General features: G+C 37.8%; 1 protein-coding gene across 1 annotated transcript; it reads right to left on the bottom strand.

The window, feature by feature from the left end:
* Positions 1-255: 255 nt before the first annotated feature.
* Positions 256-11,580, bottom strand: mfsd6a (major facilitator superfamily domain containing 6a). The gene is made up of 9 exons (XM_079592208.1): positions 11,413-11,580; positions 10,763-11,109; positions 7,929-8,930; positions 6,710-7,302; positions 5,110-5,207; positions 3,812-3,973; positions 3,623-3,721; positions 2,379-2,662; positions 256-1,368 (listed from the first exon to the last, which is right to left on the bottom strand). The coding sequence occupies exons 3-9, from the start codon at positions 8,904-8,906 to the stop codon at positions 1,195-1,197; spliced, it is 2,388 nt and encodes a 795-aa protein (XP_079448334.1). The 5' UTR covers positions 8,907-8,930; positions 10,763-11,109; positions 11,413-11,580; the 3' UTR covers positions 256-1,194.
* Positions 11,581-12,345: the final 765 nt, after the last annotated feature.

Below are 12,345 nucleotides of genomic sequence, written 5' to 3'. Positions count from 1 at the left end.
AATTTAGTAGGCAAAACAACCAGAGAATCACAACTAATGGCTCTTGGATAATGTTTTCTTCCCCCAAGTTATGATGTGAAACTGTGTCAGGCAGTGCTTTCAGTATGTGAGTGTGGCAGCTGTCTACATTAATAAATATGTCCGAGATCAGCTTTAGTCACCTGGAGTCTATTCACACCACGTTCCCAGCTCTGCCTGAGTTTGGCACTGGATTAGCAAACAAGCATTTTGTTGTCTCACTTTTTTTTCTTCTTTATCTCATTCAAACATTCTGATATCATAAATTGCATTGAAGCGATTTCCGACACTTGGCATAGCATTGTTGCAGGGCATATTGCGTTAGTGACAGCTAATCCCACAGGAGATGAAATCTGTGCTGTGAGTGGGTGTGTGCTGCAAATAAGGTGTTTGATTACACCGAAAGAAATGAATTCTGGGAATAATAATAAAAAATAGTTGAATCCTTGTACACTGTGAGCAAACATTTTAGCAGGTAATTCAGGTCTATCTGATCATTACCAAGAAGCCACCTATTAGGCAAAGCACCATGGTCTGGTTTACATAGGAACAGATGTCGTCTGACATAATCATCCACTAGGTCAAGTGAGAAGATGATCTAAAGCTGGTGTCTGTAATGGTGAGAGAGGTGCTTGCCGACACAAGCAAAAATAAAAACAATAAAATCCCCTTGCAAAAATGTATCCAACTCTTTTACACCTACATTACAAATCACAAGTGAAAGTGTGAAAGCAAAAATGTCCCTGTTATACACAACAATGCAATGCCAATGATGAAGTAATGACGTTAGTGATTATGATGTAATGACCTTGGCCTATTTAAGTTCACTTACATTTATAGTGTTTCACAAGGAAGATATACACAATTATTATAGACCTCAAAGCTCAATTGTGTATGGGCAGAATAATGCCCAAGCGCTGCTGCCCTCTACAGGTCGAAGAAAGTGCAAACAGGCACACGTTACAGTTTAAAACCTGGCAGGCTTTATTTAAAGCTTGTGCAAAACAACTGGAAATAAGTTAAAAATCATACAAAGGCACTTATACAGCGAAGTACATTCATCTTCCTTGTATTTCCCCAAGTAGTTCATAAAAAAACCTTCACAAAGAAAACAAAATGAAGTCAGCGTGAAAAGAAAATACCCGCGGGTTACTGAGTCAGTTTGTGGCATCAGCTCTATGTTTGTAATACAGACTGTGGTGTGAACTCCAGCTGTGCCGTGGCCCCTGGGGGCCCGGGGTGCTCCTGGGACTGGATAGCGCTGGGAAAGCTTTCTTGCCGCAAGGCATCGCTAAAGACCGCAGGTGATTGGTCATCTTCTCGAGAGTCTGAGAGGACCTCATCTGTGTCCTAGTTAGAGAAACAGTCAGTTTAACACATTTAATGACATTAATTCACATCTGATGACACCACATAGAATACCTGCTGGCAAAAATGCATCTTTGCATTTAAAAATAAAATAAAATGGTATAATGTAATTATTTTATTTAAGACTAGGTTGATTGAATGCCAATTGATTCAGGTAACTAAACTCTTTTTTCCTGATAATGAAAGTTTGTCAGTGTGTAAATAGTTGGTAGGAGAAATCCTATTGTTTACTTGCACGTGTGCTGATCCATTTCCCCCCCCAGAGATTGTTTTAACTGTTTGAATGCTAAATGATGATGATGAAATAACAAAAATATAGGCAATTTTGCAATGAAAAACCACTCTAAATTATTCTTGGTTTTGGTGCAAATAGTCTTGGTGTAGAAAAAATATATATTTACAAATATTTTACGGTGTTTAGTCACAGTGAACCTATTTGTTTTCCTAAATAAAAAACAATAAGCAAAAATTATGCTTTACCCTACTTTGTATTTTATACTTTATAATTTAAGTCGCATCAGACTGCAACACTTGCGTTCAAATTTTGGCACAGTTTTTTTATTCAGCAAAGATGCATTAAACTGATCAAAAGTGACAGTAAAGACATTTATAATGTTAAGATTTTTATTTAAAATAAAAGCTGTTCTTTTGAACTTTTTAATAATCAGAGAATCCTGATAAAAATGTATCCGTTTCCACATAAATATTAAGCAGCACTGTTTTCAACATTGATAAAACAAATGTTTGCAGCAAATCATCATATTAGAATGATTTCTGAAGGATCATGTGACACTGAAGACTGGAGTAATGATGCTGAAAATATACACAGTTTATCATTTAACTAAATCTATGCGTTCTCACCTTTCTGCCAAAGAATGCATAAAAAGAGAGAGAAAACACTCAACATACAATGTACTATTTCGAAAACATTTAGATCCATATTATTCATTATCATCATCATCCTACTATTTTCCCATGATCCTCTGTGCTACCTGAAGGGGCTGGACATCAATAGGGTGGTGTGTCTTTGCCATGATGACCATCTCTCTGATTTGGTAAAACAGGAGAACGACTGAAACACACGGCGACCCGGAGGGAACCCAAGCAGGCTTGTTCAGATCCTCCTGGTCTTCCTGGTGCCTCGTTTTCCGAGCCGGAAGTTTGGGCTCGGGTCGAGCTGGTGCCACCACGTCTGGGGTGTTCTGAACCAGGTCGATGGTCGCTATGGGAACAGGACTGAACGGGATAGGAATGTTCTCTGCTAGCATCTTGTCCTCTGTGGGGTAAAATATAAACATTTTAAGATTTAAAATAAAATATAATGTTCTATTTTATTCAAATGTGAATGAAAATACTTAATATGGTGAAGCTTCTTGTAATTTATAGAAATTATCTATTAGTAGGCTAAAAACTGTTAAGAGGCTAGTAACAAAAATGTTTTAGTTTTAAATTGTACCACTTAGGTTTACAATAAAAATAAACATTCGCAAAAAATAAAAAGAAAGTTGGACAAATGAATCAAAAAGTTAATTTAATATTTTAACAAACTATCCCAACAAATTGCTGAGCTAAACTTAATGGGACTTCCTGGAAAATACATTTTAGGGGCTGTTTACATGACGTTGTAAACGTTTTATTACATAAAAACGGGAAACTTTTAAAAATGTGTTTCAAAGTGCACGTTTTTGAAAACAATACAGTTATCGCCTCCGTGTAAACGACAAAAACGCGAATTTGTGAATACGGTGATGTCATGCGCATGCATATTACGTGTTCGGTCTATTAGCGCGTAGTGTTTTTTTACAAAGTGACATCGCCATCTACTGGCCTGGCAGCAGTATACAGCGGGTTTTTTGTCGTTTTCATGGATCCTTGTGAACTGGGATTGTTTGTCTTCTGTATAGAAAAATAGGAAGGAAAAACTTTTCCGTTTTTAGTACATCGTTGTCGTGTAAACGTAAAGTTTGATTAACTTAGCTCACATTACGCAATACAATTTGCACTATTTCGAAAAGATACTTTTTTTAACTACAGATTTTAGAAAAAAGTGCTGTTATACTACTGAAATGTTTATTTTACTTATAATCAATTAGACAACATGTAGTTAAGTTAGTGTCAATATAGTCTACTAATACTAATGTCAGTATAGTTAGTTACTCCCCAATAAATGTCAAAAAGCGTGAATTCTATTATTTACTTTACAACAATAATCAATGAATAAGATTGTGCTCCTCACCTTTTTTCTCATTCTGGCCAGTGATGCACATAATTAATGAAAATAAGAGCAAAATTACAAGCGAGGTCATTCCTATTCCTCTGAACGTTTCGGCAGCACCTGAAAAGCAAGACAACCCCATTTATACACACACACACACAAGCATTCTTAAATGTCATAAAATTATAAAAACAATCAATGTTCATGTACCAAAGTAGTTGACGAATATCCCGCCGACCATGGCCCCGCAGCCCCTGCCCAGGCCGAGGTGGAGACCCTGCAGGATGCCCTGAGCTGACGTCCGAAGCGCTGGAGGTACGGCCGCGCTCAAATACGAGATACATGACGCCCAAACAGACGCGTGCGTTATTCCTGCGCAGGTAAACAACGCGTTAAAATAAAATTATACAACTTAATATATAGCTTAAGTGTCCAAAACAAATAAATATAAAATAACTAATAAAAATAAATCAAATAACCGGTACATATTTTTTTATTTCACACATTTCTGTTGAAAAATTCTACTGATATAAAAACACAAAGCAAAGACATCCCAGATGAACAGGGTCAAGATTTTTACTAATAGATATAGTTTCCCAGTTGACTGATTACATTATTAAAATGTATTACAAGTTCTTAAATGTTATATTTAAATATGCAAATAAGGCATTGTGTAATTAAATATCCACAAATTTGCATTTATTTTCAGAACAGAAAATAAACATTTCTGACCATTGGATAGAGCCAGGTTCAAAATTCTTGTTTCATTTTGTTAAGATGATAGATTTTAAAGTTTTTGGATATCTTTTTTATTATTATCATGCCATAAATCAGAAAATACTGCCAACAACACTCGAAAAAAAAAAAGTATTTCACCATGTTTTAGGAATAAAACCAGGCAAATAATATATATTACCAACCCCATTAGTAAAATATTTAAAATATACAAAGGAATAAAACTGAAGTTTGGTGTATGTAAGTGCAGCTGAAAAAACAATTTTTTAAAGATTTGTATTGTAATTGAAATCTACAGACAAAAATAGATGAAGTGCAATACAGTTAACACTTAAATGTGTATTTTTGATGTTAACTTGCCTCTAGTCTGAAACAACATGTTATCAAAATTGGCCAGTGTATGAAAAAACAAGTGTTGGACTTTAAAGTACTAAGAAAGAGAAGGCGGATAATAAGTCTGGTTACAGTACAGAGACATTTCTTAGAACAGACAAAACAATGTCTGTGTTGAATGTAAACAGACTGGATCCAGGTCTTCATTCCGATGTACTCGCTGTAATTCGTCTACAAGCTTGCTACCTTATTGATCGTTTTGCCACAGGAAAGGGTGGTTCACCTGAAATGAACTCTGGTCTTTCTTTGTTCTGCACATCTCTCTAATTTTATTATGACTGAATTTGATTGTGTTTAAACAGAACATATTTACACATTTTTATGATCGTAGTATTTGCTTTTCCCTCAGGATTGAGAGCTTGAAGACTGGCCGTTCATACCTTGTAGCACTTCCATGGGCAGCACATTCCAGGCTTCCTCCAGATACGAGATATACAGGTAGCGCGCCGTGTTGCAGGCCAGGCCGATGTACAAAACTCTGACAGAAGAAACACAATACACAATTATTAAAAATACATGCATGAACTTCACAAAACATGCCAGGCTCATGTTTCACCCCATGAAAATAGGACAGCTGAATTGTAGCGTAAACTACTGTAGTGTAAACTATTATATATTACTAAATAAAAACTATAAATTAAAAGTATAACTATAAATAAAAGTATAAATTAATTAATAATAATTTAGTAAGTGTAGTTTATATTTGCAATGCAAAAACATTTTGATAGTCATACAACCAAGTTTATCCATGCAAACGATGACTCGTTATCTTAACTTCCTCTGTGAGGTAAAACAAGAAGTTTTCTAGTTTCAATTTAACTGCATAGTCATATCACAAACTTTACACTCTGAGCAGATCATCTGTTAAAAGAAGAGTCTACAAAATGTACAAATGTCAAACAGGAATTTCCTTTTACAGCCTCTTACAAGTTGTATCGCCTGACCTTTTCAAAGATGAGATTACTTATACATTTATATTGATCCGTCAATCATTCAGTCATATGGTTTTCTCTAGAACTTAATTGGTTATAGAGAAACAGTTAAACACCAAAAGAGCATAAATGTTCCCTCTTTGAAAGGAGCCACGCAGCGGACACTGTAGCTGCTGTGCGATGTATTCTGGAATTGGGCGACCGCTGAAAGCAAAAGGCTGTGTTCTTGAACCAGGCCTAACCAAACAATGCCTCACTGATCTCAGTGCAGACCTACAGAGTTGCAAGACAGCGCCACGCACAAAGGCTCACTGATTCAAGGTCAGGATCAAATGAGTTTGAGTCACAAGGTGCAGTGAGATGGTTTGGGTTACCTGGACAAGTGTCTGCTGTGACTGGACTAAACTACTACTGTCTGATGGTTTGATTCAGCAGTGGTTAGATATGTGAAGTCAAATGAGTGAAAGGTGCATCCCATTTCACATACATGTGCACTATTCTATGCCGTTTTGAAGTATAAATAGAACGAGAAGTGTGTTCACACTGAACATTTGAAAAAGGATTACATGGATGAGTACAAAGGGCATTAGTATGAGTGCGTAGTGTATAGTGCATAATTTTGGACACAACATTTCATTTTAAGTCATTTGAAACCCTAAAAGTTGATTTCAAAAGAATGTGATGTTAGCATGCAGCTAAGCTAACAACCTAATACACAAACACCTTTTGTACCTTTTCTACACAAAAAACAGTAAAAACTAATACTTTATCCTTGAAAGAAATTGGCACTGCTACCTTGGATATTGTTGAAATCAAAAAATCTTTTTCAAGACAATTATAAATTCTTAATTTTTTACACATTTGCACCTGGAGTGAACCTGTAATAGTTAGAACTTTGTACCTTATGGAAAGTGTGTTACCGTAAGAGATATTAATTGAAGAACTGAAAAAAAAAACCCTGAAATAAAGCTGAACTGAAGGGAATCCAGATTAAAAACTGAACTGGTCATTTTAATTCTAAGATGACAAAGAATCACAGGAAACTCACCTGATGTGCCCCACCAGTTCAATGAATTTATGGCTGGTGAAATAGGCAGCAAGCTCCGACACGTGACTCAGGACAGAGCAAACACCAAACAGCGTTGTGGTTCCTGTCAGGTCCTGTAAATGCCAGTAAAGGAAAGTAAAAACAAACCCATAGCCGAAGCCCATGAACCAGGCAACGAATAACACAGTGCCGTACTGTACGCCGCACAGCAGTCTCATCAAGTCCCAGAAGTGGAACTCCTCAGCTTGGACAATTGTTGGGATCTCGGAGTTAGCCATTCCAGGGGAACCTCTAGGTTGGGCGTTCCGGTTGCCATCCTCGTTTTCTTCACTGTTGCTTTGGTGCGAAACATTAAACTTAAACTGAGTGGCAATGATCAGAGCGACTGCCATTAATACTCCGAACACGATGAAGGCAATACGGTAGTCCTTGTAATTTTCCATGACGCATTCCATTTTGCCAATGACAAGGTTTGTGCTAGTGTGGTCGATCCAGATGCCGACGCAGAGCATGGCGATACCCCAGCCTAGAGATCCCCACATTCGCTGGAGACCGTAGCGGTCACGGTGCGGACCCAGGTACTGGAGCGTCACCTACAACAATCCAAATAGACATGCACCTGTTTTAGACACAACAAATACCTCTTTTCTACCAAAATGGTGCTGGCGCTGGGCCCGGATGATCTAAGTTTCCTTGAGAGCAATGTAATTCCTACATTCCCAGGATACTAAATTCCCCAGATTTATATGGCACATAATGAATGTCTCAATGTTACCAGGGTTAACTCTTATGTTCCCATAACCCTAACAAACTTACCTGGGAACAGAGATATGCTCTTAGTGAAATGCTCTCATTCTACGATTACAATCGTGGGCAAATGGTTGGCGAGTCAGACTGGTAACCCAAAGGTTGCCTGGTTCGATCCCAGTACCGGCAGGAAATGACTGAGGTGCCCTTGAGCAAGGCACCCAACCCCTAATCGCTGCCCGATTTCTATTTTGACATAGAAAGCCTTCTTGCGATCTTGTTTTGTTTCACATCATCCAGATTGTTACTCTGCCAACTTTACTAGATATTACCCAACCCCAAGGCCACTGAAAGGTACTGTAGTTTGGTCTCATGTCTAACGTTTAAATACAATGGAAGTTCATGGCCTATAAAATGGACGAACTGATATGCCTTAATATTGAGTTTATTTTGAGGAGAAAGAGTTACGTACCGTATCTACGATTGTAATGGCTGGAGCGCTGAAAAACTCGCCAACGATGATGACGAGCAGAATCAGCAGGAAAATGGCACGAACCTGGTCCATGTTATATTCAGGAGGCGGCAGCTTTGGTTTCAATGTGGTACTTTGAGTAGTGCTACTGGACGTTGTGTTTGTGTTGTTGGGGGTTGACGTTGAGAAGGATGTACTTGGCTCAGGCAGCGTGGTCGTGGTTTGTTCAGATTCTGTCGTGGTAGGTGGTTCATCTGATGCCACAATGAAACTCATGTTGGAATCCCGTTTGAACCGGCGTTCAGAGCTGTAGCCTGAAGACTGAACAGACAAGAGGATCGTTCGCCAAGGGTAGTGTCCGTACAGATCCCTGCGCTGTCTGATCTGATTTGTTGTTAGGACAGAACTGGTGTTGAGGTACAATGTCTCGTTAGATGTGGTAGGATGGACGGTCGTTACCATTGCTGTGGTCGTTGAGAGGTTCTCTTTACACTTCATGTCTGGTGGCTGCACAAAGCCAATCCCAGAATTGAAGAAGAGCCAACATAACATTGAGAACAATAAGACCGCTTTACCTTTCCTGTAGCGATCTGCAACAATGCCCCAAAAAGGGGCACTACAGAACTCAATGAAATATCGGATTCCCACTAAGAGACCACTTTGGGTGGGATTCATCCCCAGTTGCTTGTAGAACAGAGCAAGAAGTGGATGGAGGGAACCATATGCAGCATAGAAGAATAAATAAAACACTTTTGACACAAGGAGGAGGCGGTTGACCCGTAGGAACAATCTTTCGCAGCAGCCAATGTTGTGTTGAGGCGATGGAGTTGGTGCAGTATCGTTAGGTACATTGTTCTCAGATGGTTGGGATGGTTGGTCTGATTGAATCTCAAGCGACAGACGGTCAAAGCGCTCAAGGTGTCTCCTTTTCAGCTCCTCTTCATCATCAGTTAAGATGGCAATGCGGTCATCTGCCATCTTTGCTGGGGTGCTTTGATGTTTCTAAAGTTTGGATAAAGATCATATTAAAAACCATGTCTAAAATGCATTAAAAATTAGGACAACATTTAAAATTAACATGAGAGACTGTTTGAAAATAAGATTTTCCAAAAATATTTTGATGAAAATGTAACGCAAGTAAGTAGGGTCAGTTTTGATGTTAACTTTAAAGTCACCATGAAATCAAAATTGACAATTATTATTTTTTAAATCCATGTGCCCTCATAATCTTTAATCAAAATAAAGAGATTCCAGAAAATATGCGGAAAATGTGACCCAGGATTGTTTGATTTTGGTTCTTTCACACTGCCAGTGATTTTATGGGATCTATGAGTGGTTTCACACACATCCCAGTAAGATCCCGTAAAGACACGTGATGTCAGGATGAGACGTGTAACGTACGCGTCGAAAACATGTACATCGCGTACCGTTCCACGAAGCTGGCGAACGATCTCAGCTTTAGCGTGGATAGTAAGGAGCTCCTGGTCTCTGCTTCGTTCCAGTTTGCAGAAATTTTTTCGTTCTTTCTTTGTTGATGACAAACACAAACTCTCTTCTAAGAGCAACAGAGTCGCACGATGGCACGTGCGTCATCACTACGACACACCCCTTACGGCATTGATCCTGGCTTTTGTTCACACAGGGCGCGTTCCGGGACTGATCCCAGCAATGTTAGGTCCCCAACCCAGGATCGATCCCGGCATTAATCCCGGGACGTGTTTGCGTTCACACAGAAGGCACTCTGGCAATTTGCTGGATCAATGTGCTGTGTGAAAGGGGCTTTGGTTATACCATACATCACAACAAGGAAGAAGAGTCTACCGCAACTTCCATTTCATGCCGACTTTAAAACATTGAGAATAATAAAGAAAAACCGATACAGATATTTACAGAGCATTGACGGTATAAGACAAAGCTAACCAATCTGAAAACTTACCATCAGAACTCTATTTGTGGCATTAAAGACTTTTTTAACATTTAAAAGACTAATTTTTTTAAAAGACTAACATTGTTTTGCAAGGCTATGTTCAGTATATACTAACATTGTGCTGCAGTACAAGTATACTATCCACAGTATGCAAATGGTTTGTATGAATACCCAGATGACAACTATATTCTCCACAATAATAATGTGACAAGGTCATGTGACAACAATGTAGCACACAACTATATTATGAAAGTATTGGTGCATACTGGGCAGGGCTCACATACTATATCAAAATAGTAAGTAGCAGTATCATATAGTGTGAATACTGTGCCATTTTCACTAAGTAGTAAACGAGTGCTATATTCAAACGTATATGTTTTTTTTTTATTGTGCAAGATATACAGATAACATTTACAAGTACAAAGACAAAACAATGAGGGTTACATTACATTAAAACAAAGCATTGTATGCTATATTATACGTATTACACAATAAAAAGTCTTACATACATGCTATTGAATTTTTAGAATATATAACGTTATATATATATTTTTAAATATAACTTAGATCGTGATGTATATCGCTGAATGACATAATGGAGGTTTCTGGCGCGCCTGTCTCACTTTCACGGAAGTATCAGCAGCACTTCCTTTCCTGAAATGTATTTTATTTTAATAAAGGATAAACCGTGTTCGTTAAAGTCTTTCAGCTATTACTAGAAACTTCTTTATACTGTTTCTTATGAGAACCTAAGCGACTAAAACGGGTAAAAAAACCCCTCTTATATTCAAGAATTGCAGGAAACGGCGAAGAAAAGTCCATCAAGCCCAAATGTTGAGTATATAATTACATAAGTTAAGTTAAACAAACGAACACATGTCATGAGTCGCAGTCACTGTGCATTTACCTGTAGTCTCGGTACTTTCAGGTGAGTTGGCTACTTTGGAACCGAAGAGTTTCGATGATTAAGTTGATTTTCTTTCATTTCCAATGATTGTTTTGTTTAATGGACCGTGTTTTGGTATCCTGGCTTCTCTGCCAGTCCAAACAGGCAATTTCTCCCTTATTTAATGCCCTGTCAAGGCATTTTTGCTGCTTGGTGGCAAGAATCCAGCGTTCACCTGAGCACAAACCGACTTGGGACTTTCCTCATGAATATTAAGTAGGTGCTGCTGACAGTGACGTTGCTAGTTCAGATTCTTCTGGAGAAGGCACGGCGTTTGAATAGCAAGTCATACGTGCTGACGTTGCTTGCTAGATAGATAGCCATATGAAGGTAAAAAAATAAATAAGCAATTTTTTATGATATATACACTTTAAACGTTATATATATATATATTCCATGTAAAAGCTTATTTGATAATGTTAAAAGAAGCTCAGTGACTGAGCAGCACATTTATAACATTAATTAGCTAAACTACTACCCATCCTGGGAGGGCAGATTGGGTTTTCACAACAATGTTTATCGTGATCAAGTCACTTCACATTTCACATCATATACAGATAGGCTATTATCTAAAATTTAAAGTCTCCAAAATCAGTGAGGTTTATACTCACTGTGTGCACTTTAACGTTGATGAATGCAAAACGCGTTTAATTCAGTTCTTGCGATCTATAATAAAATCTCCGTCGTCAGAATGGTCTGGACTATATAATTAAGCATCGTTTTGAGCTCAGTTGGTCATGTTTTGAGGCAAATTCACCGCGCTGTCTCGTTATGATGACGTCCCAGCTCGTTCTCATTAAAAATGAATACGATGTAAACACAGATGATTGGCCACTCTTTTATTTATTTAACAATATTATTAACTGCCCAATATTCACTCTTAGAAAATATTATAAAAATACGTACCGGTAATATGTAATAGATGAACACACGATAAGCATATTTTTCATTGCGCACTGTTATTGTTTTACAGTATTTCTCATTATTGTCGTGGTGTGAAAATGCATGCAGCTCAACCCGTTGACTTCCATAGTAGGAAAAAAATATACTATGGAAGTCAATGGGGTCCATCAACTGTTTGGTTTACATTCTTCAAAATATATTATTTTGTATTCAGCAGAGGAAGGGAACTCATACAGGTTTGAAACAACTTGAGGGTGAGTAAATGATGACAGAATTTTAATTTGTAAAGTGAACTATTCCTTTAAGTCTTGTCCCAGACTAAAATGCATGTTTGAGCTGGTTTAACCAAAAGCAACTTGCACTGAGATATAAAATATGTTAGTGCCATTGTTTTGTCTAAAGATGCACACCAGTAATGTTTTTTCTTCTTCTTCTAAGGCACGTTTATAAAAGCTACTTAAAGGAGAACTCCGGTCAATTTTAACATTGAGCTCAATTTTTAGTAAATTTGGAGTGCTGTCAATACAGAGAACAACAACAAAAATCGGTGTTGCCTACACTGTGTTATCCTATTTAAAAAATTTGCACCCTGTTGACTTGAATGGGGCAAGTTTTAAACCTGCTTTTATTTCTCTTATCAT

This window comes from Phoxinus phoxinus (assembly GCF_949152265.1).
Source record: "Phoxinus phoxinus genome assembly, chromosome: 20".
Classification (NCBI taxonomy): domain Eukaryota; kingdom Metazoa; phylum Chordata; class Actinopteri; order Cypriniformes; family Leuciscidae; genus Phoxinus; species Phoxinus phoxinus.
Note: the sequence above shows the minus strand (reverse complement) of the source record. Positions and strands in the feature narration are given on the sequence as shown.

Excerpts from the sequence above, each read along its gene's own strand:
- mfsd6a (XM_079592208.1), bottom strand. The coding sequence starts at position 8,906 with ATGGCAGATGACCGCATTGCCATCTTAACTGATGATGAAGAGGAGCTG. Across the intron at positions 3,722-3,811 it reads GATATTCGTCAACTACTTTG|GTGCTGCCGAAACGTTCAGA; the intron begins GTACATGAACAT and ends CTTGCTTTTCAG. Across the intron at positions 2,663-3,622 it reads TGGCCAGAATGAGAAAAAAG|AGGACAAGATGCTAGCAGAG; the intron begins GTGAGGAGCACA and ends TTTACCCCACAG.